The sequence below is a fragment of the Haliotis asinina genome, chromosome 1 (assembly GCF_037392515.1).
Source record: "Haliotis asinina isolate JCU_RB_2024 chromosome 1, JCU_Hal_asi_v2, whole genome shotgun sequence".
Classification (NCBI taxonomy): domain Eukaryota; kingdom Metazoa; phylum Mollusca; class Gastropoda; order Lepetellida; family Haliotidae; genus Haliotis; species Haliotis asinina.
This window is the reverse complement of record NC_090280.1, coordinates 73,596,210-73,623,766: the sequence shown is the minus strand read 5'-3', so window position 1 is coordinate 73,623,766 and position 27,557 is coordinate 73,596,210. Positions and strand designations below refer to the sequence as shown.

Sequence of the window (27,557 nt, the reverse complement as noted above, 5' to 3'; positions counted from 1 at the left end):
TTGCCTAGGTCGATGCTCATGCTGTTGATCACTGGATTGTCTGGTCCAGGCGTGATTATTTTAAGACCACCGTCAAATAGCTGGAATATTGCTGTAAAACTAAATTCACTCACTCATTCTACATACAAGCTGAAAAAAACGGAGTGAGGTTTGTATCAGAGCTCAATGTTCAAGAACGCAATGTCTGAAAACCACCCGATTCAAACAACAAGCAACATATCAGATAGTGATCTCCTCCCACTAATGTTGGAAACAGGTCTCAGTAGACAGCATCATGACAAAACTAGAAACAAACACAACAGGTATCCCCCATTACAGAAACACACAGCCAGCAGTCTGCAATACAATCGTACTGCTTGATAGTAATTGTCCCAATTCACGAAATGTAAAAAAAATGAACTTATTGCGAACAGGCAAAGCGGAAACGGGAGAGACCAAAATACACCGCGGGATAGTGAGGAATTAATCAATACTAGTTTTCTCAAAGGGATTGTCTGTTCTGAAACCCCTCCACTCGGTACATCGTGACTGGTGTGTACATTATATATACACTGAGTAATGAGTCACGTTCAGGAAAGTAGAACACAAGACAACGTCACCTCCCGGTTTGGAAACTGGTCATACTCCTGAAATATATTCATTTGGTCTGAAAATATATTTTTCGATGAATTTACATTTACGTTCATTGTTGTTGCTGTAACTAACAGTAAAGTCGACTAGCGAAGAGGTTAAAGACCTCGCCTTGCACACAAAAGACCTGGGTTCGCTTCTTAAACAGGGTGCATGTGTCTGTTCTTTGTGTACCATTTCTAGAGTCGCTGTTGCGGGAACGGGTAAAAGCAACACACGGTTCACTGGTCGGGAAGGTGGGTAGGGAAGTGACAAATATATGTTAACCACTTTTTACTGATCAGGTTCAGAAATGTAAAGTTGTTAATTTCACTGCAATATGCATCACGTGTCACATATCAACCGCATAAGCATGATTCGCGGGGAAACACAGATCACCATGGAGACTTGTATTTGCATACGTGTATACTTATTCCCAAACCAGCATCTGTCCGGGACATTGCTTCCAGACTCATAGAGATTACTACAGTTGTGGATTTGGTAGCTTGTATCTTTATACTAAAAACATGAAGACTTTATGAAAGTCTGATAGATATAATTATCTGTGTTTTGGTTTGGTTTGGTTGTTTTTTAACGCCGCACTATGCAATAGTCCAGCTATATGGTCATTTTCAGAAGGTAACACGCGTTCAACTTTCACGTTTTCCTTTAGACTGTCATAGATGTAAAACATTATGAACCCCATCCCCCTAATACCTTGCAATGTTTGTTCGGTGGATAATCGTCAAGCGTAAGAAAGATAGCTATCCACCCTGGAGCTATGTAACGACACGGTGTGGCCCTGTACGAGTATACATGTCATTGTCTGCGGGCAACTTCCGTGTTCCCCTTGACGTGGTAACTACGGTATTGAGCTCGTGGCCGACCTCCCATCTCTTGTTACCTAATCCCTTTTAGCGGATCACGTGACATATGTCTACATACCTCACTGTCTGTCTGTCTGTTCGTCTGTCGTTACGTCACGGCTATGTTACGGCGTAATAAATAATTACTCGAGTAGCCCCGTTCCCGTCACGGCAAGCACGCGCTGATTAACTTAATAAGTGTCAAAGATTACTGATAACAGATCTTGTGGGGAGCGGGTAACATTATCATAACAACGATACCGATAATAGCTCAAAATGAGTACCAAATGGTGGAGGAGGCGGGATGTACATGTCTTGCTTGTTTATTGCGTGAAAGAAATTGACACTGCTTGTACATTTCACGTGGGTCATGTTGAGAAGCTTAGGGTGTATATGGTCTATTACACACTGGTGGGGTCGGATTTCACAGAGGGGTGATAACGGTTATAGTACACAATGACAGGTGCGGTTGTGTTACCGTTGTGACACTTTCACTCTCATCTGTACGAATGTGCAGGTTTTGATTTGGTGTTTGTTGGAGCTGTAATCAATAGTGTTGATAAGCAACTGATATGTGGATGTGAAATGTGTGTTGATGTGTCATCTCTGACATAACGTCATTGCTGCTTCGCTCATGAAATTGATAAAATGATATATGATATACAGACAGATATAAATGTCTATATCAAAGGTCAGTAAAACAGCGATTTCATTGTCTACCATCACCATCACCGGCTATGCAATGTCGTCATCATCCTAGACGAATGCGTAGCCTCTGAATACATATGAATTTGATTTTAAATAATAAACCCATTTATATTGAAAAGGAGACCCCAGGGAGACCAGAGATTCAAATCCCTGACCTGGGGAAATATTGACTTGCTTCAATTTGGGTTTTAGCATTGCAAGGAGGGCTGGTCTGCAGGGAATGTAATGTGGTTCTGGGAGTGTGAGACAGGCTATCATCATCCGTGAGTGAACGTTGTTGTCAACGCTAAAACAAAGACTCCCATGAACCAATGCCTCACTAACACAAGGAGCAGTACTGCCATCACCCCGCACGAATAACACTGAAGCTGTCTATCTGTGCATTTAAACTGTCACTGCCACGTGAATTAAGACTGTCATCGCCACATGAATTAACAGTGACGGCGCCATATGAATCAATAGTGACAGTGTCACATGAATCAATAGTGACAGTGCCACATGAATCAATAATGACAGTGCCACACGAAGTAATACTGAAGTTGCCTCTGTATGAATTTATACTGCCATTGCCACATGAATCAGTAATGACAGTGCCACATGAATTAATACTGACACTACCACATGGTTTAAAACTGCCACTGTCACCACATGAACAAACACTTGTCATCACACAACATGAATTAATACTGTAGCTGCCACTGTCTAGATCAATACTGTAGCTGACTGTACATGACTTAATACTGCCACCAAACCACGTGATTCAATACTGCTACACGGAATAAAACGAACACCGTAAGAACAAATACTGCCGATGAAACAATAATGTCGTAAATACAAATCCTACCATTGTTACATATATTCATACTGACATTCTCGCCCCATGAATCAATGTAATCAAAACCGCACAAGTAATATTATTTTGTGAAGCGTAAATAATTCATTTTTTTCACTGTATTAACATAACATGTTACACTGATCTATTGGATATATATGCCTGTGATACTGATACTACTATGGGTGGTACTGATACTACTATCAGCGCCATCAGTACTTGATTATTATCATAATTATACCATCCATAACAGTACAAGTGGTGGTATTAACGGTGCTGCTACTACTACTACTACTACTACTAGTAGTAGTAGTAGTAGTAGTAGTAGTAGTAGTAGTAGGAAGAGGAGGAGGAGGAGCAGGTGTAGTAGTCGGAGTATTTTCACAATTCGTTGAGCAACAGTGGTAGTAGTAATAGTAGTGGTGGCGGTTGGTGTTGTAGCAGTAGTATTGATAATTTGTTTTTACAGTTAGTTGCAAATATTTAGCATCATTACTTTAGTAGTAGTAGTAGTAGTAGCAGCAGCAGCAGCAGCAGCAGCAGCAGTAGTAGTAGTAGTAGTAACAGCAGATGATCTCACACATATAAATTTACTATCAAGTATGTGTACCACAACAAACATCCCATTCGTCAAACGCCTCCTTCCCTTCCACCTTCACTCCCCCCCCCCCCCTCCCTCTTCCCACCCCCACCCCTACATCTTCTCCACCTCTCTCCACACAACACATCTCTCAATGCTACAAACTTTAGCCTTGGACGCAACTTGTCGCGTTCAGTCTCACATTCCAATGTTGTTGCATATTTGGCGTGGGTTATAGAGGACAATTTATCAGCCTGATTACAGTGAGCTCCTGAAGCGATGATGTCACGTGTACGCCATCTTACATCGTTGTTTAGTCTAAGAGGGGTCTTGTCATAGCTGCACATGTGGTTATAATCGCTTATGAAAATATTATGACAGTATCTGCAAGCAACGTCTCCCACGCGAGACTTTAGAGGCCGCCACGAAAAGCCCTCGGACATATCACTTCTTGAAAGTGATATATGGGCATATCTGTTTTCCTGATAAATAATAACAATTTCGTCTGTTAGAATCACATTTAATTCATTATTTCGCTGCATATACGAAACATAAATCTGTAATATATTTACGGTAAATATGTACTATATATAGACAGCTATTTTAGTCTAGGAAGATATATATAACGCGCTGCCATTCGTCTTCCAGTAAACCTGTCGTTCAACCACTGTTCAGGTTAGGCTAGACTGACAGCTAGTCTCTAAAATTAACATATTTTATAGAAGAAAATAGTTCCCGAATTATAATTCAAAAAGATAATCCGAAGAAATCCAGAGACAATCTTAATTTTCAACTGAAATTGTGGTAATCTAGACTTGCAACATATTCTAGACTTTGGCCATTTTTGTTTTTGGGTCTGATTGGATAGTAGGATTGTGACTTGTCTGTCTCACAATCCATGAACCAGAATACCTTTCCTTCCACACAGTCCCCTGCGATGCCAAAGCCCTAAATGAAGCAAATCCACCAACTCACTTGGGGTCCTTTACAGTTTATATGCGTTTATTTGTTACGATCAACATTTTATATCTTATGAATATTATATTTCTGACTATCAACCTCATACACACAAAAAAAAACCACAAAAAACACACGCACAACACACGCGCGCGCGCACTCACGCACATGCACACACAGGCACAACACACACACATACTCGTAATATTGATAGTGAGAATTAAGGGACTGAGCGTCACTTGCTTTATATCGGCACTGTAGTTCCAAACGCTTGTAGCACATGGTAGATACATAGTTTAAAGTTTTAGGAACGTGGATAAAATAATAAACTGACACAAATCTGCCCTGGTAGTTAAAATGACCAATTTGAATGCTAGAATGAATATGAATGTTATGCTTTACTTGTAAACGCGGTAACATCAAGGCGCAGAACAGTAGACGATAGGGTTAACACGTTGAGTGCATATGGGGAATAGAACACGGGTCGGTGAGAAGCGCTGGAACTTTAACCACTGGGCTACCCCGATGAAATAATTCTAAGATGTATATTGACACTGGCACAAAGACCTGACCCGTCAGCATCAGTAATTGCCATGGAAAATATCCTTGAAACTATCAAGAAACAATGATCATTTTGGAAAAATGCTCCAACCTTTAGGGGGAAAGATCTCAACTTTGACTTGATAAATTTCATTGCATATTTATTGCTCTCTACAAAATGTCTTGTCACATATTTCGAAAATTTGATATATCTGACACAAATTTTGTTATAAATCACAAAGTGGCTGTTGATGCTTCCGTTTTCCTATCTCTGTGTCCGCCAATAGCTGTTCTCACAAGACTTCCTGGCCAAGGATTAAGTCATATATTGTACTAGACGTTTGACTGGCAGTCGCAGCTGTGACAGCGATGTTAATTGCAACTTAAATCAATCAATCATGAGATCATATTGCGACAGGATAATGATAAAAATATATTCCCATAAACAGCTCCGAGTCAGTGCGAAGTCTCATCGATCAGCGGTAACTATGAAGTAGGACTTGCGTTTGTCTATGAGATATCCCTGTATGGAGTTCACGGAGAGTGAGTGACCTGACGATACAGCATGCATACACACTCTCTCCTCTTCCTCAGGCATGTTTGCACCATACACCTCGATGTTGTCTCATACATATCTGCTCACACAATTAACTCGCGTTGTTCTCATGCTTACGTTTCATCATGCATTTTGTCTCATGCAAAGCTTTCTCCACATATACTTTCTCCTCATATGGGGGTATTTACACATGTAATCATGTCGTAAACTTATTGGGGGTGGGGGTGTTTCTATTAGTGACTGAGTGCCCCCCCATCTCTCCCACTCTCCCTCTTTGTATATATCACTTGTCTGTCTCTCTCTTCAGCTAACTCTCGCATTTCATCTTGTAGTTAGTTCGTCCATTTTCTACCCTCGGCTTCCCTTTCTTAAATTGCTCCAACCTCTCTCTTTCTTTTTTTCTTTCTCAGGTGTATTACTTGTCTGTCTGTCTCTCTCTCAGCTGTAATACCTGTCTGCCTCACAGTCCCTGAACCACATCATTTAACCCTGCGGTCCATCCCTCCTTCAGCCCTAACTACAGCAAGTCTAGATTTTCCCAGCTTCATGTTCTGAATCCCTGGTCTCGCCGGGACTCCTTTTCAGTTTACATAGATTTGTGTTGCTGCTATCAAACGTGTGTATATTCACAGACTAAGCGTTAGTCTACCGAAACACCCGTGTTGTTTCCCCATTTGGCCCTAATCCTTTATTCCCCTAATGTCGTAATGCTTCTGATCTAACTCACTCACTGCACTGCGACCTCATCAACTGATACGTCAGTTTACTAATTAACCCCGCAATGCCCCTGGGTCCCACGGTATTTATAAACACACTGCGTCGGTGATAGAAATGACATATCCATGTAACGGGGTACATATGCTACGGTAAGTAAAATACGTGGTATTTCGTTTCCGGAATCAATACTTTAACACTCTGTGCACTTGGGAAAAGATATAAGTGGGCCACCAGACACACCGAAACAGTGTCATCGACAGTTCGAACTGTGGTGTCGTTGTACGCAGATCACATCGACTTGCCGCCCCAGAAACAATGGCGGAGGCTAATCAATAAATATCATCAAAAGAAAGATCACACAGTAGCTCATTAGCAACTTTGGTTGCATAACTCTGTCATCGGTGGCGATAAACTCAACACGTTGACCTGTCTAAACAAAGCACGTTTTGCACGCGTTGAACGTGCAATTAACAAGTATTCTGCCAATCAGATGTCTTGTGTCAGTCACTGGGCTTTCGATGGCTTCACCGATAATTATGACATCAGCTGTAGCAGATGTGTCAATCATAGTTAGCAATGTTGATTTCAGGACCGCGAGCGGGTTATATGAATAAATTCATTAAGTGCGTTTGCTCGTGGCGTTAACTCATACGAATAATTGTTTTTTTTAAAGATTCAAGAATATAAGCGTTTTTATATAATATATGGGGTTGAGTTCATAGTGTGGTAAACAGATGAATGTTTGTTATTGAATTTGCATAATACCTGAAGCTGTGAAAATTAACGAGTATATATGGATGGTAACTAAGGAATATTTGAATTTTTAGTCAGCAGTTAATCTCAAAGACATTTAATCTTGACTTTTCAGTCGGAAATGCTGCAACTACCAACTTACGGTTCCCGTAATTATCTGAGAATGCTGGAAGATAAATGAATGTTGGTGGGAGGCTGAATGACTGCATTGTGCATGAACGTACGAAGGATTTTGTAACGAATAAATACATTCGAGTATATATTGTAAGCAATGGAAGCCTGTTTAAGCTACCGATATCATTCGATTGTATTTGTCAAACAGGTTGTGATAGACTTAGTGTCTGAATATCTCAAGCTCAGCCTTAATTGTAATTAGATGGTTTCAAATCTGACACCACGACAGCATCAGGGAACAGGGGTGATCAAAGTTCTGTAGTGCCTGAAACCGTTGCTCTTAAAACATGCAACCACGTACTCCCCACCGTGAGTATTCCAGACTAGGACTGATGCAGTGTAAGCAAAACTAGGATTAGACAAGGCCTACACCCAGGACTACATTACTTCAAGCATGATCAGTAGTTTTCCACAAACGTCCACAAATCCTGGCGAGAGGTATGACCCAACTCTGCAATGATCGGTAAACTAAAACTGAACGATGTTCATGTGAGGAACGGGAAGAAAGAGTTTTGCATTCTAAAGAGATCTCTGTTGAACTGAAACTCTGATATTGTTTAGGCTTGCTTGAACCAAAGAATCAGTTCTCCGCAGTGCTCGTCGTGGCCTAAAGTTGCTCTGTTATACGTACTTTCAGGAAGAAGGTATAATCTCTGGATGTCATCTTGCATACAGCTAAGAATATAATTACAAATGCTATGCACAAAACCTTCTTTGCAAAAATGGTGGATCCTGAGTTCCTCATGAAAAGAAATGACAATATATGCTGAACGTTCTGAATTGGATATTGACATATTAAGCTTTATTGGCGCCACAGCCATTTGTCTTGGAGAAATGGTTAAAGCAGTGTCAATTCGATACCCTCTGTGAAGAAATCCTTTCCCATAACTAAATCCAACATACAGATCTGCATCTCGGAGACCTTACCGCTAATATCAGGAGCATCGCTATATTCTACTGGAATTCCCAACAACTCATTTTTTATAGCAAATATTTGCTCTGTACCATGTATCGTACAATATTGTCCTTGAGTGATAGCAATATATGCAGATATAAATGTGACTCTAGATGTATTTGTCATCAATAGTTCCAGTGTACAAGCGTTTCGTGGATACACTGCTGCTGAAGCAGTAAACATAGAGACCACACCATCTTTGTCCACTGAAGTTGACAAACCCCAAATATTATACAATACAGCATAAAACAATACCCCCAGCTATCACTGACATAATAAGATCAGAAATATTTCAAATTCCTCTCCGACATTATAAAACTGACCTGCTGTCATTAGGATAAATTATTTCATTTTTAAATTGATTTTATTTTTTATCTGGTGCTGGTGACTCATCTGTTGTATAATTTGAACAAGAGGGACTGAGTGCAGAATGACTGACTACGATATGCCTAGGGATTCCTTCACGCTTCTGGTTATGTTCATTGTCATCAATAGCACCGAACTTGTTTCAATAATACTTACATCAAACCGAAGTCAAGTTCCGTTAAGTAAAAATAATCGAGCATTAAAACCATATATTCAAATTTGCGTGGAATTAAACAAAGAAAATCAATATACAAACGAATGGTGGGTTTATTGTTATGAATATATTTCCTGCGTCACAGATGAAACAGACATCAATTGGTAATATATTTCAAACAAGCGTGTGATGGTTGGAGAAAACTTTCGTTCGAGCATGTCACCACACGCTTAACACAGGTGTTCATATCAAACCCGTGCGGTTTTCTTTCATTTCATCATACTGATTGAAAAAAGTATATTGTAACCGCTTCGAATGAAAATTAATAGCTAGTGATACAGAAAATCGTGCTCAGTCGTGAAACGGAGTGGCAATCCGCATCTTTGTATCAAACTGTGATTCCCGAATCGGTACCTGCATTAAGACACGTGTATCATTGAAAGCTGTAATCTTCTGAAATGTGTCACATGTCGTTGTCAATTTCTGGGAATAGGTGCCCCGTATTTCAAATGGACTCCTGTCTTAAGATGTTATTGAAAAGACATTAATTGTATTTTGTTGTTATTCGTACGGTTATGCTTAAAGCACATATTAGATGACAAATACTTGAACTACTAGTCAGACTAAACTACACTATGAATCTGATTTCGTCACACTCGACAATGACACAGGAAGAAGTGTTTCAAGGGAGCAAAAAAAAAAACCCGATGTTGTGAAAATACCTTTCTGTTGTAAATGATTTTGGATTTACGTTCAAGAGATTGTGACAATACAAATCCTGTAATTTCAACCATAGGTGAAAGCATACGTAGGCAGGATATGCTTATGTACATATTGTACTGGAATGAGGGCGCTTCGCGCACACACTGACAGATGGTAGTTAAATACAACGGACAGCATTCCTTGATTAGAACTTTAAGACTGTATCATAAACGTTTACTGACAGACATTCACAGATAACATATGAGAGAGAGAGAGACAGACAGACAGAGAGAGAGAGCGACACAGAGAGAGGCGGGGGGGGGGGGGATTGGACAAATTAACTACAAGATTATATGTGAAACGAAACCGGATTTGTTTAGAGGATTACTCTCGTTAAACCAATCACTGACAACCTGGAATACGAGTAGTTGGTGAATTTGCACAGAAATGTGATAACAATTCAATCGTGGAACAGCAAACAAAAGGAAATAGAGAAATATTTGTGTGCCAAAAATTAAGGCGGTTCTATTTCACTATCGCCGCGTGTATTCACAACTTGTACACTTGACTTGTAAATGTAGCACCTTATCATCTACATCAGGTTTTATTTCAATACACTACCTTCAGAGCACAGTGTCTAACTGCACTGCACGTGGATCAGCAAGACTAATCTACTTCCGTGTATAATACAATGACGTTTTCATTAAAAATCAATGTATTGGGATGTGGCACATTAATACGTGTAGCAGCAGCTAGTATGTCCTTGAATCAAATTAATGTACGCTTTTGTATATAAAAGGCATTGTGTAAGGAATTCAATGTTCTCTACCTGATACAAATACTGACATAAACACCATTAAACTACTCGATTTCAAACTAATAAACTTGAAACAGGAATTCAAATTCCTGTCGTCAAAACTTTGAATTCCATTTTAAGATATTATTGTGAATAGTGTTGTGAGGATATTAGTTTTCGATACTTTCCAGACTCTGTGTAACGATAAACATGTTTAAACAGGTAAAATATTGTTTATGACAAACAATAACAATGGATGTCATATGATTATGATACACATCAGTAGTTATCAGAACGCATATATAAGAGACACGCTTAATAAGAAGGATCTTAGATGTGAATGCATTATATTCGAACGCTGCTCTTCCACGCGAGGCTCGTTTAAAACAAGATGCAAGTCTGTTAGACTTGTATAGATTGTTTACACTTATTGACCCGCTCAAAAACAACAACTCAAAATAAACACGGGATCCTTTGTATATTTCTTCGTCAAAGTGCCCTTTGTATGATGTTGTCAATGCCGTTTGTCACATGTAATTTACCGTTAATTATGTGTACATTTTAGTTCAATAACTTACAAGACAAATAAGTGATTTACAGTGTTATGATGAGACTAGGGAGAAATCGAGACAGACAGGTGATGGACCGAAACGACGAGAAAACAAGAAAGTATCATACAAGTATTTTACTACAAACCAAGGGACCAAAGAATCTCAGATATATGTAAAAATGGCATTTGTTAGGGCATGTTGAAATAACTCATATTGTAAAACAAGGAGATAATGTTGGGACGAGGTGGTTTATGGAAACTAGGACCATTTGAGTAGTCAATGGCAAATTTAAGTATACAACATATATAGAAAACGTTACATATATCACTTGGCGAAATCATTAGAAAGGAAATCCAAGTTATTTCATAATCGATTTTTTTAAAAAAAAACCTTGTTGGTTTATTTGATAACTAAATAGACCTTGACACTGTAAGTGTTGACGATTGTTTATCCAAGAAAGGAAATAACTGATTAAACCTATCATCATTTCAGGATAGTCAAGATAGCTGTTACTGTACAAATCAGGTCAAATCATTGTTTACATGTAAAGGGTATTTCGTTTGTATAGAATCAATAACAAAATATTTGACAGGCTTTAATCTATTGCATTCTGTGTTCCTTCTCGGAAATGTCTGGATTTGTTCTCTTATATATAGTCATTAATCGATAAGCATAATGTGTGAATGTGACATTGTTCATACACATAACTATTTTGGAAAGTATAAAATTCGTGACAACAAAATGGAAAACGTTTAGAGACCATGCATGGAGCATGCATGGTAAATGATTCCATTGCAAGTAGTTGGATTTAGAGATAATACTATCCCTACCTTTTAAAACTAAATATCAGTTTGTGCAAAATGATTACTTTGTGGCATCCATCAAAACAAATGTGCTATTTAGGACAGACAGTGGCATTGTCCCGTGCAAAATTTCAACATAAACCTGTTGAAGTGTTCCTTATAATGTGCTTGAAAATTTTAGAAATGTTTAGGGTGCGTTACGTTAATTATCCTATATTGAGCATCAGAGGCCATAAATCATGCAGACTCCATATCATGAAATTGACACTTGTTCATATCACCACCAAGTGTGCACTTAAAAGGGTGAATGTGTTGTTCATTTTATACTGAAAGTGTATAGAGCAAAACACGTCACGCGAAGCCATCCGCACCAAATTACTATTTGCAAGTGAGTATGCCTGTTTAATTTCAGTCTAAACAGATATGTTCTTGTATGTCAGTGGGTGACAGACTTCGTGTCAATTACACAACAATGAACAAGACAGCCACAGTATGATCTGATATAAATGTTGTTGTTCCGCAGAAATCAGCACGGTTTGATGTATATTTCAAGCATGTTAATTACAGTGTTTATTCCTTTTGAGAGGTTAACTGCCGAGGCACCTGTTCAGATGACGAGCTGTGGAATATTCGTTTCATACAACCAGCATTGTCTGTACGAATGATGATTAAGCTAAGAATACATTATCATGATTATACTATGTAATGACAAGGGTTTAACATTTCGATAGATCACAATGACAGATTAATTTTGTAAAGTGGAATCTGTCCCACTGTCTCCAGACAATCTCTTCACAAAAAGATCGCTTCTTAGTAATACCACATTACAATGTAAGCATCAATACCATGTGCTTCAAATAATTCACTACAACACTTACACCAGTTAATAACCTTTAACATATATATTTCATTGCAAGATCATCAAAATATATTGGGCATCTGCAAATGAAATGTGTCTTCTCTGTAGACTATAGTGCATTAAAAAAACTTAGGATAAATAACGGAATGGTAGGTTGGGGAAGTAATTTTTAATATTATTGCCACAAAGTAGGTATTTATTTCCACATGTGATATTTCAATTGCTTACTTCCAAGTGAAGTGTTGCACTTAGTTAATATAACAGCGCGTTTTACATTCATCGCTTCCATATAGTGATGTACATAATACATCGACGGGGAATCAATATCGCACGTACCGCTGGCTAAACACTACAGTGAATAATATTATCCCATTTGTTCCATCGTAATTAGTCTTCCCGCTGTAGTGTATCCAACCAGATAGAAAGGTATTCTTTATTGGTGTATATGTCAGCAGAATGTGTAAGTGTCTTGTCAATTTCATCCTCTGTTCTGTGGGAAATGTGCAGATATGCTGTCAATAGCGGATTAATATCACCTACCTGCCAGATTTTGTTATCACCATCTCCGTGCCGAGTTTGTGGAAGCTCTCCCACAATTCTTTGCTTTCTAGCTCTACTTTGGGGTCATCGTTGACCTCAATGTCGGGGGGTTCCATCCCACGGAGGGGTCTGAAGGGGTCGTGGGGTGGCATCATGTCCGAGGGGGTCATGGGACCACGCCCAAGCCCGTGCTGGAGCTTTGGAAGCAAGGAGGCCGCCAGCCCAGGGTGCTGTATCGTCATCGTTGGGAGGAACGGCGACTGTGAGAGGAGAGAGCCCATCGCGTAATCCATGGGTCTGTGAATTAGAAAGGGATTGTACGCCATGATTGAGTTCTTTGCTGTGTCCGGCAAAATCATGAGCGGGATACTAAACCTACGGCTAAGGCTACATGTAGTGGGTTATGTGATCTCTCTAGCCTGTGGCCCATCGCCGGTATTACACATGCATTATGCTCAGCATTGTTCAGCGGCGAAAGGGCGCCGCCGATTGGCCGCGGTATCAGCCTCTCAACCAATCATTTAACGAGCGGGGCGTGGTTTTGACAAGTACACATGTTACTAGACTCACAAAGAGGTGTCGCTGCACTCTCCGCTCTCATGTCAAATTGTGCTGTAGGGTGACATGCCAACTGCGACGGGAACCTTCACACGGAATAAACGCTGTCAGACCTTTCTGTTTTACAAAATATTGAGGCAGACAATAAGTTTACTGATTCCTTCTGGCATACTAAGAATGATCCGTCACTCTGAATTCAGTGCAGCGTGTACACTGAGAAAAATCGAGCGAATTCGTCGGAAGTCAATTTCTCGCATCAAGCCCCGCCTTCGAGTTTGAGTGACAGGTGGAGGTGTGAATATCGTGGTTAACTGTCAGATATCGATTTCAGTGTATGTGTAGATCTCCTGTCGCCCGCTAATGTTTGGATGTCTCTAGCATAACGCGAATGTACACACAACCCCTTGTTCAGTAGGGTTTCGCTCAACCCGCGGATTCCCTTTCAACCCCAGCCATCAATCGCCGACTGAGGCAGTCGGGCGAGAGAGGGTCCGCGACTCGCTGTAGCATGATTTGCTGTTTTCAAATTCCAGCCTAACTTAGTCTCGTAAGTACGCCTGGCGCCAAGGCTGTGACGTCACGCCCTCCGGCACGCTGTCCCGAAGTTGTTCGTGGTGTTTATACCGGGCCGCGTCGTCACAGCGCAAACACGCTGCTCGCCGACATTCTGTTTCCTATATCGTAGGCCAGTCGGCGTTGTTTTAAGGGGGCAATATGTCAGATCTGTGACATATTCTTTGAAATATTATATTTATTTGTCCAGTTGTTGACGATAAGAAACTGGGTGGCCATTTAGTCATTTATCGGCCAATTAGGCTCTAAAGCAGGATGTGTATTACGGGAGATTAGTCTTCCGACATGCTAACCGGCGTCGTACTTTATCTAAACTGACATTCCCATCAACGAAATCGACATCCTAAACTGTCATTCGATACCGCAGTCTAACATGCAATACCTGCCTGTCGATTTCGCCCACTATAGTCCTCTACATTCACGTTGATCGCCCTCCAGATGACTTTATACAGAGCCTGGACAGATTCCCAGATAACTTTGTTTATTTACGAGCGCCAGCTCTCGGGCCTATAATAACACTTAAGTGACATTTAACTGAGCGAAACCTACCAAAGACCAATCAGCTATACACACGGCTTGCTCGACAAGTTGCAATGTAAGAGAAGAGTAATTAATAAGTAGCCTCTAAGCGTTCAAGGTGCTAGCCCCGTGGTCGCCAGCTAACACGGACCGCTGTGAGCCCAGGTCGAATCTGTCCGGCGCCGCTCGTCTAGGCCTGAATGCACAATTGTCAAGGCCGAAATATGTAGTGGGAATGTTGTCGGATTTAGTGGTGTAACGCTCTTTGGCAACTCCGCTACATATGACATCATTTGGAGATAAGCCGGCATGGGGGAGGGATGAGAGAGAAAGATATTTCGGGGAGAGAGTATGTGTAGTAGAAAACGTATTTATAAGAAAATGAAAGAAACGTAATTTGTACACTCGACTAGACATGATACGTGATGATACATGCATGGAACCAACTGATGTTGAGAAAATGAAATTGAGAGAGGATGGATGTAACCAAGAAGTAACCCAAATAGTGAAATGACGTGGGGTTGTGTGTGTGTGTGTGTGTGTGTGTGTGTGTGTGTGTGTGTGTGTGTGTGTGTGTGTGTGTGTGTGTGTGTGTGTGTGTGTGTGTGTGTGTGTGTGTGTGTGTGTGTGTGTGTGTGTGTGTGTGTGTGTGTGTGTGTGTGTGTGTGTGTGTGTGTGTGTGTGTGTGTGTGGTGAATGTATCACAACACCAGATGACGAACGTTTGGTGCGTGATGGTGTCTGAGAATGACGCCCACGAGTGTGTAGAGGGTGTGTATACATCTGCTGTGCAGAGCGGAATATATATTGGAAACTTTGTACGGATATGTGCATGAGGTGTATATGGGATTGTATGCATGTGACTGTGAAGTGGGAAATACGTGTATGAGAATATATGCATGCCTGTGTTTTGAATAGAACACTGTAGTATGTGTAGAATGGAATATATGCATGGGGCAGAACATGGCTCTATCTATACAACAGATGATGGTTGGGAAAAAATGTACTTTTAAGTTATTTGTTCCTATGATATGGATTTATAATATATACGATCGAAACAGTATTGTGTTACAAAGATTACAGTTACTTACACACCATACATAGAATTCGTTAACAAAAACTGTGTTATTACTGTACAACAGACTGAAGCACGTACAATCCAACAAATCGACAGCATTCGGTCAGTATCCCATCTTGATTATTAGCAGCCCCGACACGAGTCAAACTAACAACCCACGTGACTGTCTTATCAGGAATGGTCTTCGAAGTGCGCAAATTGTGTGTAATCCAGGTTCTGTCAATTTCATATGATGATGAGCGTGATCTAATCATTTCACAAATTATTTGATATCAGACAGACGTGTCCATTTCGTTACTACGTCTTCTGAACATGAGAACAGGATCCTGATGTGGTTAACAGTTAATACATTCTTACAGGAAACGCATATTTACATACCCTCACCATTCATACTCCCATGAATATATTTGTTGGACGTTTTGATGATAAGAATGATATAAGCACCATTGTGGACAACAGCACTGAGTAAGTTTATCATTTATGGTTTAAATCGATTTGAAAGTTGCACCACACTTTAACTAGAAGTATTATTTAAGGGTAGTAGAGTTCGAGTCTTCCTGCACTCATACCACTGCACCCCAAGACAACGGTATCGGTTAGATTAAGGCAAATGCTGAACATGCAATCAAATATTACTCACAAATCTCTGTAATATCGGGTTTTTTTCTTAATCTTTCTGAAGTTGCAGTAAATATCTTTCTCCGGAAGGAAATAATACAGTAATCAGCGGACTATTCATAAACACTGGCTAATATCTTTGTTAAATTTTATTTCGTTTCAGACAAAATTATACGTTTGGGTTGTACTAATTTTTAAAGAGCATGTGAACAGAAAGGCGTTCGCTTTGGAAAGCCAAGTGAAACAATACCAGTAAAAACTGGAATGCTAGAAATGGACATGATGCGTTTGGGCGGGTGCGACCAGCTTTCTCAAGCACCCTTGAAACAAAAACAAAACACCATCCCGCACTAAAACGCACGACAATACACACTGAAAACGACTGCCTCTCCCCTCGAGAAGCCCAAACTCTGATCGTGGGGTCGTACAATCCGAGGGTCTCGCGACCACTTAACTGCAGTACTTGCTACTTACAGACAAGTTCGATGGGGGAGAATTTATTATTACTGACAATGTCACCGGCTAGGACCACTTTCACCCATTCCACCATAAATTACTTTGGCGTCAGGGTTTCTCAATGGGGAGGCAGCTCGACCAGGGTCTCACGAAAGTAAATAGCCCCGTTTCACTGTCGATTGTTGGCGTAAGACGTGGGATAAGGGCGATAGTGATCGCTAATGAGACGCGTAGGATCCGATGTTACGGGTACGGATATGTTGTTACGGATGTAGGTCTGTTGTTGCGAATACGGGCCTTAAAGGTAAATAAACAGGCTATACATTGTGTTTTTTGCTACATTTTGTTAGTGCTTAGTGTTTATTTTCTTAATAACTTTTTGTTTTAAACAGCAGTATTTTATTGTAAACCAGACTTTTGCATGGATATTTTCACAGATAATCCGCTATGAATAAAGTAAAATCATTGGCGGATATACCATTTCTGATTACTCTACAGAATGTACACGCTGCAATAAATATTTAAGATGTAGAACAACGACAAAATCCTCGATTTTTAAAAATGTCGAATACACACGAAAATAGAGTAGTAAAATAGCTTCCAGCAGATTGAAGTCACACTATAAAATAGAACATAATTCACACCCACTTTCAAAAGTCTACGCTTAATCGACCCATGACAAAAAAAAAAGAAGAAAAAAAGATCATAATAGATCGTCCAGATAAACACATGCACTGATAGGTAGACATTGTGGCTCTAATACTTGTCAGCATGACTCGATGAAATTCACACTTTTACGGAGAGAAAGCGATTTTTGTACGTGTCAAATGGTGATATGCACACGGCGCTGAAGGCAAGGAGGGCACAGACACATAGGCACCGATTCGGCATAAGACCTAAATTTCCGCCGCGTTACTAATTTACTTATCTTCAGACTTATTAACGATTATACGGATTATTGAGTACGTACAAGAGCCTGTGATAAACACTCGAGCGCCGCCCTTGTTTGACATCTTGCAAGCAAAATGCATGAATAATAGCGGGTAGAGAGCGTCGCCCTGTCGCACACCTATCGCTAATGATGTGGATGATTAACTCGTTTTAGGAGCTTACGGTGAACTCGTTTGATTTGAATCGATAATCCGCACACCTCCCCTATGTAACGGCTGGTGTGAACTACCGAAGGGATTAGGTACTTTGAATATAGCACACTCCGGGAGAAAAAGTATGATTATTGTTGTTAGTCTGTTCATCGTCGCCAATGGACAAATTATGTTACGCCAGTGTTACTCTACGTAAAACAGTAACCGAATTAATCGATGGTGCTATGGGCAATGCTGAATATACTTTCAAAGAGTACCGCTTCCAAAGGTAATCTAAAACTGGTAATTGTTTAAAAAAATTGCAATCAAAAGAATATGTTTTGAAGTGAACGTTCGAACACGCAGAACTGTGGAAACATATTCCATTTTTCAGCAATACATAGAAAGAATTGATATGTCACCTCAATTAGTGAGTGTGACTGAGTTTAGTTTTACACCGCTTTTAGCAATACTCTAGCAATATCATAACAGGAGACACCACAAATGAGCGCATTGTAAAGGATTTTGTACCCATGTAGGGAATCGAACCCGGGTCTTTGGTGTGACATGCGAGCGCTTCAACTACGAGACAACCTACCGCTCCTCGTTTGAATTTTAGAATTTATGATACTGATAACATCAAAATGATCATCAACATGCGTTGAGATGGGAAAACAAGACAAATATTAAATTCACGACACTCACAGGGACTCCTGTTTTAGCATTACCCACACATGCTGAATCTGTTAGATCTACTATGACAAACAAAGTCTCACTGACCGAGGGGTTCGTCACGGTGAGGATCCGGGTTCTATTCCTCACATGGGTACACGATGTGAAATCCATTTATGGTGTCCTCCGCTGTGATATTGCTTAAATATTGCTAAAATAGGCGTTGAACCATATTCACTCACTCACTCAGTGATTTATGAATTTTGGCATTCTTATCTTGTGCGACAATGAGACGGTAACTCAGCCTAACTGCTGGAATACATGGAATCACATGGAGACATCTATCTAAACAAACAAACAAAAACCAAACAAACAATAAACAGAGTTTTTAATATCAACTTTGGTCATCTGCCAACTGGCCCGAGTCCATTTCGTCTTTAAGTGTTGCATTCAGCAGAACATTTTCCATCTTTATGTTTCAACACCTCATTGACAAGTATTTAAGGCAGGATCTTGTGTTATTCATTCAGATCATGCACAAAGAGCATAACTGACAATTTCGTTTCGCTCGGATCATTCCAAGAATCGCCAGTTGTTACATTAAGCGCTTAGATGATATCCTACACACAGAGAACGTTCCGGGGACATGATACACTGGGATCATAATCTAATACCAAAACCATTTCAACAAGTATGATCCCAGTACAAATACATTCTTCATGGGGGTTATCGCTATACATCAAAATATCGCATCTGTTGAAGCAGTGGGAGAACCAACAAAGAGAAATCTTGTTCATTTCACGCCCATACATTTCAGCATGTCAGTAATAACAGCCTAATCACAGGCATAATATTCTCCATAACATCCAACGAGGACGACAGCGCATGCGCGCGGACGCCCAAATAGCCATTTTTTTGCTTGATGAAGTAAGGGAGTGGCGAAATGTCCCTCACACACGAGATATCTCACCGATGCATGAGACATTTCATCGACCGGAGATTAACTCAATGGTGCTACATTACCGTATTTCCCCAAGGAAAATAACTGTATTGTAATTGAGGGTTTAAACAGAAGGGCATTTCAATGAATTGGATTAATTAAAATTTGTACATATTAAGTGTATTCATAATGTAATATGTGAACATCGAATCAGGTCTTACTCCATTCATGAGGACCTCAGTAATTACTTTTAGTCATTATTTTCAGTCTTGTTTTCAGAATATCCATATTTTATGTCTACCGTTATTTGTTTGTCTCCCAAGTTTCAGTCAATACAATCGTTGGCTCGAGTCTAATTGGCTAATCAGAGTGAGTGAGTCTGAGTGACGCAATGAGTGAGTTGGATTTTATGCCGCTTTTAGCAATATTCCTGCAGTATCATGGCGGAGGACACCAGGGATGGCCTTCACACCTTGTTCCCATGTGGAGAATCGAGCCCAGACTCCCGGTGCGCGACGAGAGAACGCTTTGACCCCTTGGCTACCCGACGGCACCGAGTGATGTAGTAAAGCAAAGTAGTTCAGTAACATTTAAGGAATCGAACTCGTACTTTTGCATGATCAGTAAACGATTTAACTACGATGTTTGGACATATAATGTGTATTATACCTCCAAGATACGCATTCTGAAAGTTTAATGCAGTTTCATAATCGTCATAACACGGTTTGTATAAATGAAATTACGCAGTGGACCCATAGCACTATATGCATTCTGACAGGTCAAAATAGAAACAAAATACTGAAAGAATGTTCTGAAACTTGTATAAAAGTATTTCTGACTCTTACATTGAAAATCTCACTCACTGTGTGTTTTTACCCAACACCCTTTTAATCCTTAATATACGATCAAATGTGAATTACTCTTGCACTTTTCTCATGTACCACCGACCGTGGTTTCTTCGAATACAATGAGTTGAAACTGAAATGACTCCTATTTATAGGCAATACCACTCTATCAACCACAGGTTTTCTGGAGCTAGCTGGATCATTCTTGGTTTCACTCGTCTTATTTTACCTGTGAAGTTGTTTGTCGTTTAGACATAGCCTCCTTACTTGTTACACATCCTGATGAACTTCGCAGGTATTTCACTACTCCCATTGCCTTTATTTGTAAGTTCGCAAAGAGTGGCGGTTTAAACAACCCGTAAACATGGGAAACTCAGGTAACATTTTAGGTAATTCCCAGTGTTAAGGGTAACGATGTCGAAGGAGATACACAGTAAGATATTATGATGGAATCATATAGTAGTAACCCGAAGTAGACAATTGTTTTCAAATACCTAATACAAAGCCGCTAATAATACCTTTTTGTCATACCATTACATAGATAATGTTAGATAGATGTTATGACACAATGGCAATGGATTATTTGCTCTACATACTGGGATATTTTACCTAACGTATATGATTGTTATGCTGACTGACAATCTTTATGCATGGACTGAATGTGGGGATAATATGTATATATGCATGCTAACTAAATGTTCATAAAACACTCTCAGTTGGTTGAAAAGAAAGATGAAGTTTAGAAAACAGTTGATTTTTTTTCTTTAAATATCCCTTTCCATTGTTCAACTTGCAAACAAACAAGATGCTATCAATCATGAAACCTCGTGTTACCAAGTGAAGTTTTACTTAGATACACCGCTAGTGATTCAAAGACGGGATTGTAAATTCAAACAGTTTCATGTCCCTTGTAATTACCAAGGTATGACTTGAAATCCATCACCATTAGGAACCCATAGCTGTGTAACATAGACCATATACCAGTTGATTAACAGAAATAATAGACATGCAATATACAAGTCGCCGCACTATCTTGTCATATACATCGGCTAAAGTATCAAAGGAACTGACAAGCTTGTGAGTGAAATCGACAACAGCACTGACAATATAACACCTTTATTTGCTACTAACGCAAATGGCGTCAGGGAAATGATACAATGAGTATCAAAGGCGGCTGCCCTTATTGTCAATTTCATCTTCAAAGGGCTGATGGACACCTTGTAAATAAACCTGTCATGTTTGGTACGTGACCGCACATGGACATGAAATCCGCATCATTCCTGTGATTGAATAATACGTTAGTCTCTACACTTCACAGCGAAATCAACAAAGGTTGTAATTTAACATTTTCAGTTTCAAACGAAAAGAACGGACCAAGGACGGATTATGGGGTACTTCGTGCCAAACAGCACACTCTGTTATCAACGTTGTCGGTTTGCGTTCTGATCTCCTTGAGTTCAATATTATTTTTTAAAAATATAAATGTCAAGCTGTGTCTTAATGTAATTGAGAATTACATTAAAAAACCTATTATGGGCAAGTTGATTGAAGTGACTTTTTAACTCTTCTTAGCACATATATCAACTATTTTGACACACGAATCTGCCTTTTTCATTTGTATGTTTATTATCTGTCCAGTTTATAGCAAATGAACAGGTGGTTACACGATATTTCGAAAATAATTGGATAGATTAGAAAGATCAAAAGAAACATTCCCTTTAGAAAATAAAATCTCACAGTCACTGAAATTTATCTTTCATCTGGGTTGTGTCGATTATTCGATTATACGGGTAAATATTTATAATTTTCTCATGATTAGGGAAAACGAGAAATTACGACAATTAGCCCTTTAAATCCAAGTGTACGGGCAAGCATGCAAACCTAACATAAACGCCTCTTAAATGCCGCATTTAAAAACATCCGGAACGCCAAGGCAACGTTTACGGATATGAACGACTCGTATTTTCGAGGTTATACAAGAAACAAAATAACAAACAGTCTCGTGACTTCCCCTAAACAACACGCCTTAGTTACATGCTGACTGCGACAGGGAGGGGAGGTTGCAATAGCAAAGTATCAAACTGCCATCATTGAGAACAATTGTTTAGACAAAGGCGATCCGAGATAACAGACTGCGTAAGTATCTGTTAGATGCCCGTGGCTGATCTCTCCGGAAATGGCGGGAAAATGCGCGAGTTTCCCCTACTTGGCGTCATAGCCGATGCCCGCGACGATATAGAAAGGTCACGGGAACTTGGAGCCGGAAGCGGCGGTCACGTGATGAAAACTGATATAAGAGTAACCTCCCTTGAGCTAGCCAGAACGTTCTATCGTTTCTTTTCAACACTCACATTGCGCGAAATACCCATTTCTGTCGGGATTCTGTTTGATTTTCTGTGATATGAAGTATTCTCATAATGATACAGTTTAAATGTACTGAGCACAAACATTGATGTTTGCAAACATGAAGTTGCCGCCGTGATTCAATCCGTTAAGTAGACAAACTGACGGTGCAGTCAGACATTCCAGCAATACATCGTCTGTCGGGGTGTTATAAAAGTTGGACTAATGACAAACCGATGGTCAATAACATGAGCATACATCTCAGTCACGAGGATTTATTTAACTGTTGCATTCGTTCCACGGTAAGCTGACTCCCTGACGTTAGAGCAGAACACAGTGGGTAAAGCGTTCACTCTCAACACCACAGGCCTAAGTTTGATTCCCAAATGCTTACAGTTGGTTGGATTGTTGTTTAACGGTAGTATTTAAGCTATATGACGACTGTCTGTAAATGATCGAGTCCAGACCAGACAATCCAGTGATCAGCATTATGGGCATCGGTCTTGGCTATTGGGATGCGATGGCATGTGTCAACCAAGTCAGTGACCACCAGATCCCCTTAGTCGCCTCTTACGACAAGTATGGTTTACTGTAGAGGAATTCTAACACGCTCAAATGTGTACGGTGATGATTCTGATACATTGATAAAGGTAATTTTAAAACACACTATGCATTTTTGTAGAAGGTATCAGTTCCACATAATTCACACTATAATCGGCAATGGTGTGTCGTCATTTTCGCCAGGTACACTACGTCAATCACTGCGCAGCCAGACATGCGTGAGAAAGCCTCATTTATTACACAATTAATCACTTTAGCGAGATATTAATCCGCGGACACTCTCTGTCAAATTACCAGTCGCATATCTTGATGTATGTTGCGCATCCATCGAGCGCAATGTAAAGTTGCACGCTAATATTGATAACTTTACTACATTTAGTTCGTCTAATGGGACTCAGTATGCATTAATATCAACCGATTATATCTTAAGGCTGAAATATATGGCCCAAACCCAGTCTGCGCATAGATACAATGCGAGCTTCTAACTCTTGGAATCAGGGTGTCAATATCGCATGATGTCCTCGACATGTCCCTAGCAGGAAGCATACACAGTGGAGATGGAACATGGTTTAACGCACAAGGTGTATCACTAATGGGACAGTGGATGTGGCTTGAAATCGTTCATGGTCACGTGACTGGTATATACTGAAGCTTATTTTCTGGTTTCTGTTTTATCATCATCATCATCATCATCATTGTCTCCGACGTGTATTTTGTTTTAGATGAACGTGTGATGTCCATTTCAGGTGTCCTCCGCCGTGATATTGCTGAAATATTGCTAAAGCGGCGTAAAAACTAAACTCACTCTATTATTGAGCTAAAAACATAACCTTTCTCCATGGAAGGACATTTAGGCAGTACAGACCATGTCATATGATGAAGATGAAGATGATGATGATCATCATAATTATCATCAGTATAAAAACCATCATCATATTCGTGGCCGTCGTCATCGCCGTTACGATCAGTTCATCAAGATGAAATAGAACAAACCACATAAACATGATCATGATCATGATGATCATTCTTCAGATTGAACATCATCATCACTATAATCATCAGGATGAAATAGAACACAACATATCTTCATCATCATCATCATCATCATCATCATCATTATCATCTTTCTCATCGAAGTGCCATTGAACGTACAATCCTTTATTGCCATCATCACCATTGTCAAGATTTATATAGGGGTACCACAGCACGCCGCGACCTGATACTCTCCCATCATAGTTCCATAATTACAGCGAACACAAGAACGTTTCAACTTTCGTACACCGCACGCGTCTATAAATCTTATAAATAATAGCCTCGTTTTGAACACTGAAACAAGTGGCGATTTTCTAAAACCAACAATACAAGCAGCGGACATGAAAGAGTCAGAACGGGGAGACTTTCTCTGAGCCTATTTACAAAACGACATGTAGTCCCCCGAGATAATTATCAGTCTCAAAGAAAATACGTCTTCGTTTAGAAACAAATAATACCATCATTTCATCGCCTTTTCCTATTTAACAAACTGACGCTATGATTCTGTCTCAAAAAGATGTACTTTGCCGATCCTTTTTACACTCCAAGATCGTATCATGTCTGCCATTGCAACTAATCGAAGTGGCGGACAGTCCGGCAATTTCAAAACGAGGCGCGCCGGGGTTCCATTACGTCCAGATGGACATATAACGATAAACGCCATTTCGTGGCACCTAAATTCAAATTTTCCGTGTTTCGTGTTTGTCTTGTGATGGAATAAGGCTTCTTTTATGTCCTTAGGACTTTGTTCGTGTCTTCTTGCGGTTCATCGTCTGTACTCATCACGATCCCCGCATGTTGCTAATACGCTCACTGAGTTATTGTAACCGAATGCGTCAATGTTCGATACACGAATAAAGTATTAAGGTAATTTGTACATGACGCTATTTTCAAATCAGGATGCATGCTGGGTATATATTTCTACTCTCATGATTTATCACGTAGACGCGGATAGATTTATCAATATTCTTTCTTTGCAGCTTCGTCTTAGATTGTAGTAAACCAGAGACCATATATTCTGAGTAAATCATCATACGGTACACATTAAGTAAAAACCCATTTCTTATTCGAACTGGGTTATTAAATACTTTTCTGAATGGAGGACTGACTTTGAATAATCTTAATTTCTTACATTTATTGTTTCGATTTTGTTAAAATTTTAAAACGAATTTCAGTAGATTGTAATTTTTATTGTTACAAGGTTTGGTACGAGCAGGAAATAGTCCTAAGTCAAATGAATATATAGTGGCATTCTGAAATATACCTTTATCAATTTCTTTGTAACACCTTCTACACTACTAACTGAATAGAATACATGGTGACACCTTGAAATACACCTTTATATAATTCTTTCTTAACATTTTGGCTGCACCTGAAGATCACATATACTCAAGGGGTATAAATCCACAAATCGCTTATTGACATCATTATAAATGAAACCCCGTCATTAAAACTACTCATTTCTGCAACACAGCGCAAAAGTGCACAATTCTCTCCCGCGAACGAAATTTAAACCAATCAGAGGGGCGCGCCTCTCTGACGTAATACGAGGTATACCTATGTGGGCTGCTGTAGTATTCATCTACATTTCCGATGGTAGTGTGTCTTGTTTACAGGTTTGTCTAAACCTGCAATCGCTACAAGTGTTCTGAAAAATGAAAGCTGTATGTTGTCCCAATCTATTGCCATTCAATCTTGTCACCTGCTTTGCTTATTTTCCGAGATACAACTTGTTTTCATAGACAATTTTGTCAAAATCGCTTGTTGGACGTAGTTTTGATCTTTTAACTTGATGAAAGCAAACCATAATCTCACTGATTTTCAAAATGACTTTAGACCGTGACGCCACGATTAAAAAAAATGTCGGCGCCCTGTCTGAACATCCGCCGGTCCGAGTATAAATGCTATTTAGCATTGTTTTCACCGAGTTACAAAGTCTACACTAACTTGTACTGGTAGTAAAATATGTATTTGATTGATGGACAACAGGATTTTGCATGGCATTGCTTATAACAATTTCATACAATATTATTGTCACTTCGACCACAACCTCCCTTCCGAAGAAGAAATCGTTATGTTAAAAGTTGTGTCATGCACAAATCCGTTTATTCATCAATCATTTACTAGAACAAATGAGAAGTTTTATTATTTTTTTTTTAACTTTATGAAAACAAATCTAAATAGCATCTTGTATCTTGGAAGTGAGGTAGGTGTCGAACCACCCGATTTAATACGTACAGGCTTCCAAAACGCTCGCTTCGCAATCACAAACAACAGAGGGTCCGGTGGAAATCTGTGCATGGTGATACCATCACCCGATACCATCACCCGACACCTGTGAGCATTTGACGGCAACACAACGATTCGGCATGTCTTTGTTGACGTCGGGAAATCAGCAAATTGACGAGCTTGCTACACATTTTCTATACAACTAACTGAAAATCCTTCCTCACATAACGTCACTGCAAGGCTCTGGCGACAGAGTTACGTAATCTGTCTGTGGTTTCGTTGGCGGGCGAGAGTGGAGACGACTTTTCGGCTTGTCTTTCATAACTAGTAGAAAAAATGTGAGTTTATTCTTTCGCTAAAGACGGTTAGACTCCACAAAGTATGGAGTTATAAGTATTAACATTGAATAGTGTTTTTGAATTAAAATATAAATTAAGAAACACTGACAGTTTAACAATATTTTACTCATTAACGTTTCTCTATTTAAGATATCGTTCCTACGTTACGTGGATACAGAGCCAGAATAAACAAATATAAACAGCAAGCATTTAACTGGTGCATATATACCAGGATTACATACAAAGGTAACGATTAGTACATCAAACGAAAAATCAAAGCCCATCACATGTTTTCTAGAGCATGCTCGTAAACGCAGAACTATAGCGATATCTAGGACCAGTGTTTACGTTCACTTGTGAAATTAGCTCGCAGATGCGTCTCATGTGATTAGCAATAGATCATTTCGAGTGACGTTTATATGATACGCATAATAACGGATAGAGCGGCACTGACGGCCATCACTTGAAATGCCTTTCAGAGAGAGTGTAATTAAATATGGAGTCATAAACCTGTTCATTTTACTTTAGAGCAGAATTTTTCGCGATTGTTGTCGATGGCAGTCAAACAATTACGATGTTGTGAATGCAATCGACATCCGGATAAGTGAAATGAACGAATGATGTGTTACCGACGTTTATCTAATGTATTATTATGCTGGGTTAGGGCCTGTGGGGATATTCAGTAACACTGAACA

General features: G+C 39.7%; 1 protein-coding gene across 3 annotated transcripts in view; it reads right to left on the bottom strand.

The window, feature by feature from the left end:
- The window catches only part of LOC137296961 (T-box transcription factor TBX2b-like), a 94,334-nt gene that overhangs the window by 31,422 nt on the left and 35,355 nt on the right, over positions 1–27,557 (bottom strand). For 2 of the 3 annotated variants that reach the window (XM_067828893.1, XM_067828909.1), the window contains exon 1: positions 13,019–13,442. In XM_067828893.1, the coding sequence (XP_067684994.1) occupies positions 13,019–13,377 (359 nt within the window). In that variant the 5' untranslated portion in view covers positions 13,378–13,442. Of the gene's footprint in view, positions 1–13,018; positions 13,443–27,557 lie in introns of those variants that run through there. The other variant, XM_067828901.1, reaches the window with a different exon arrangement.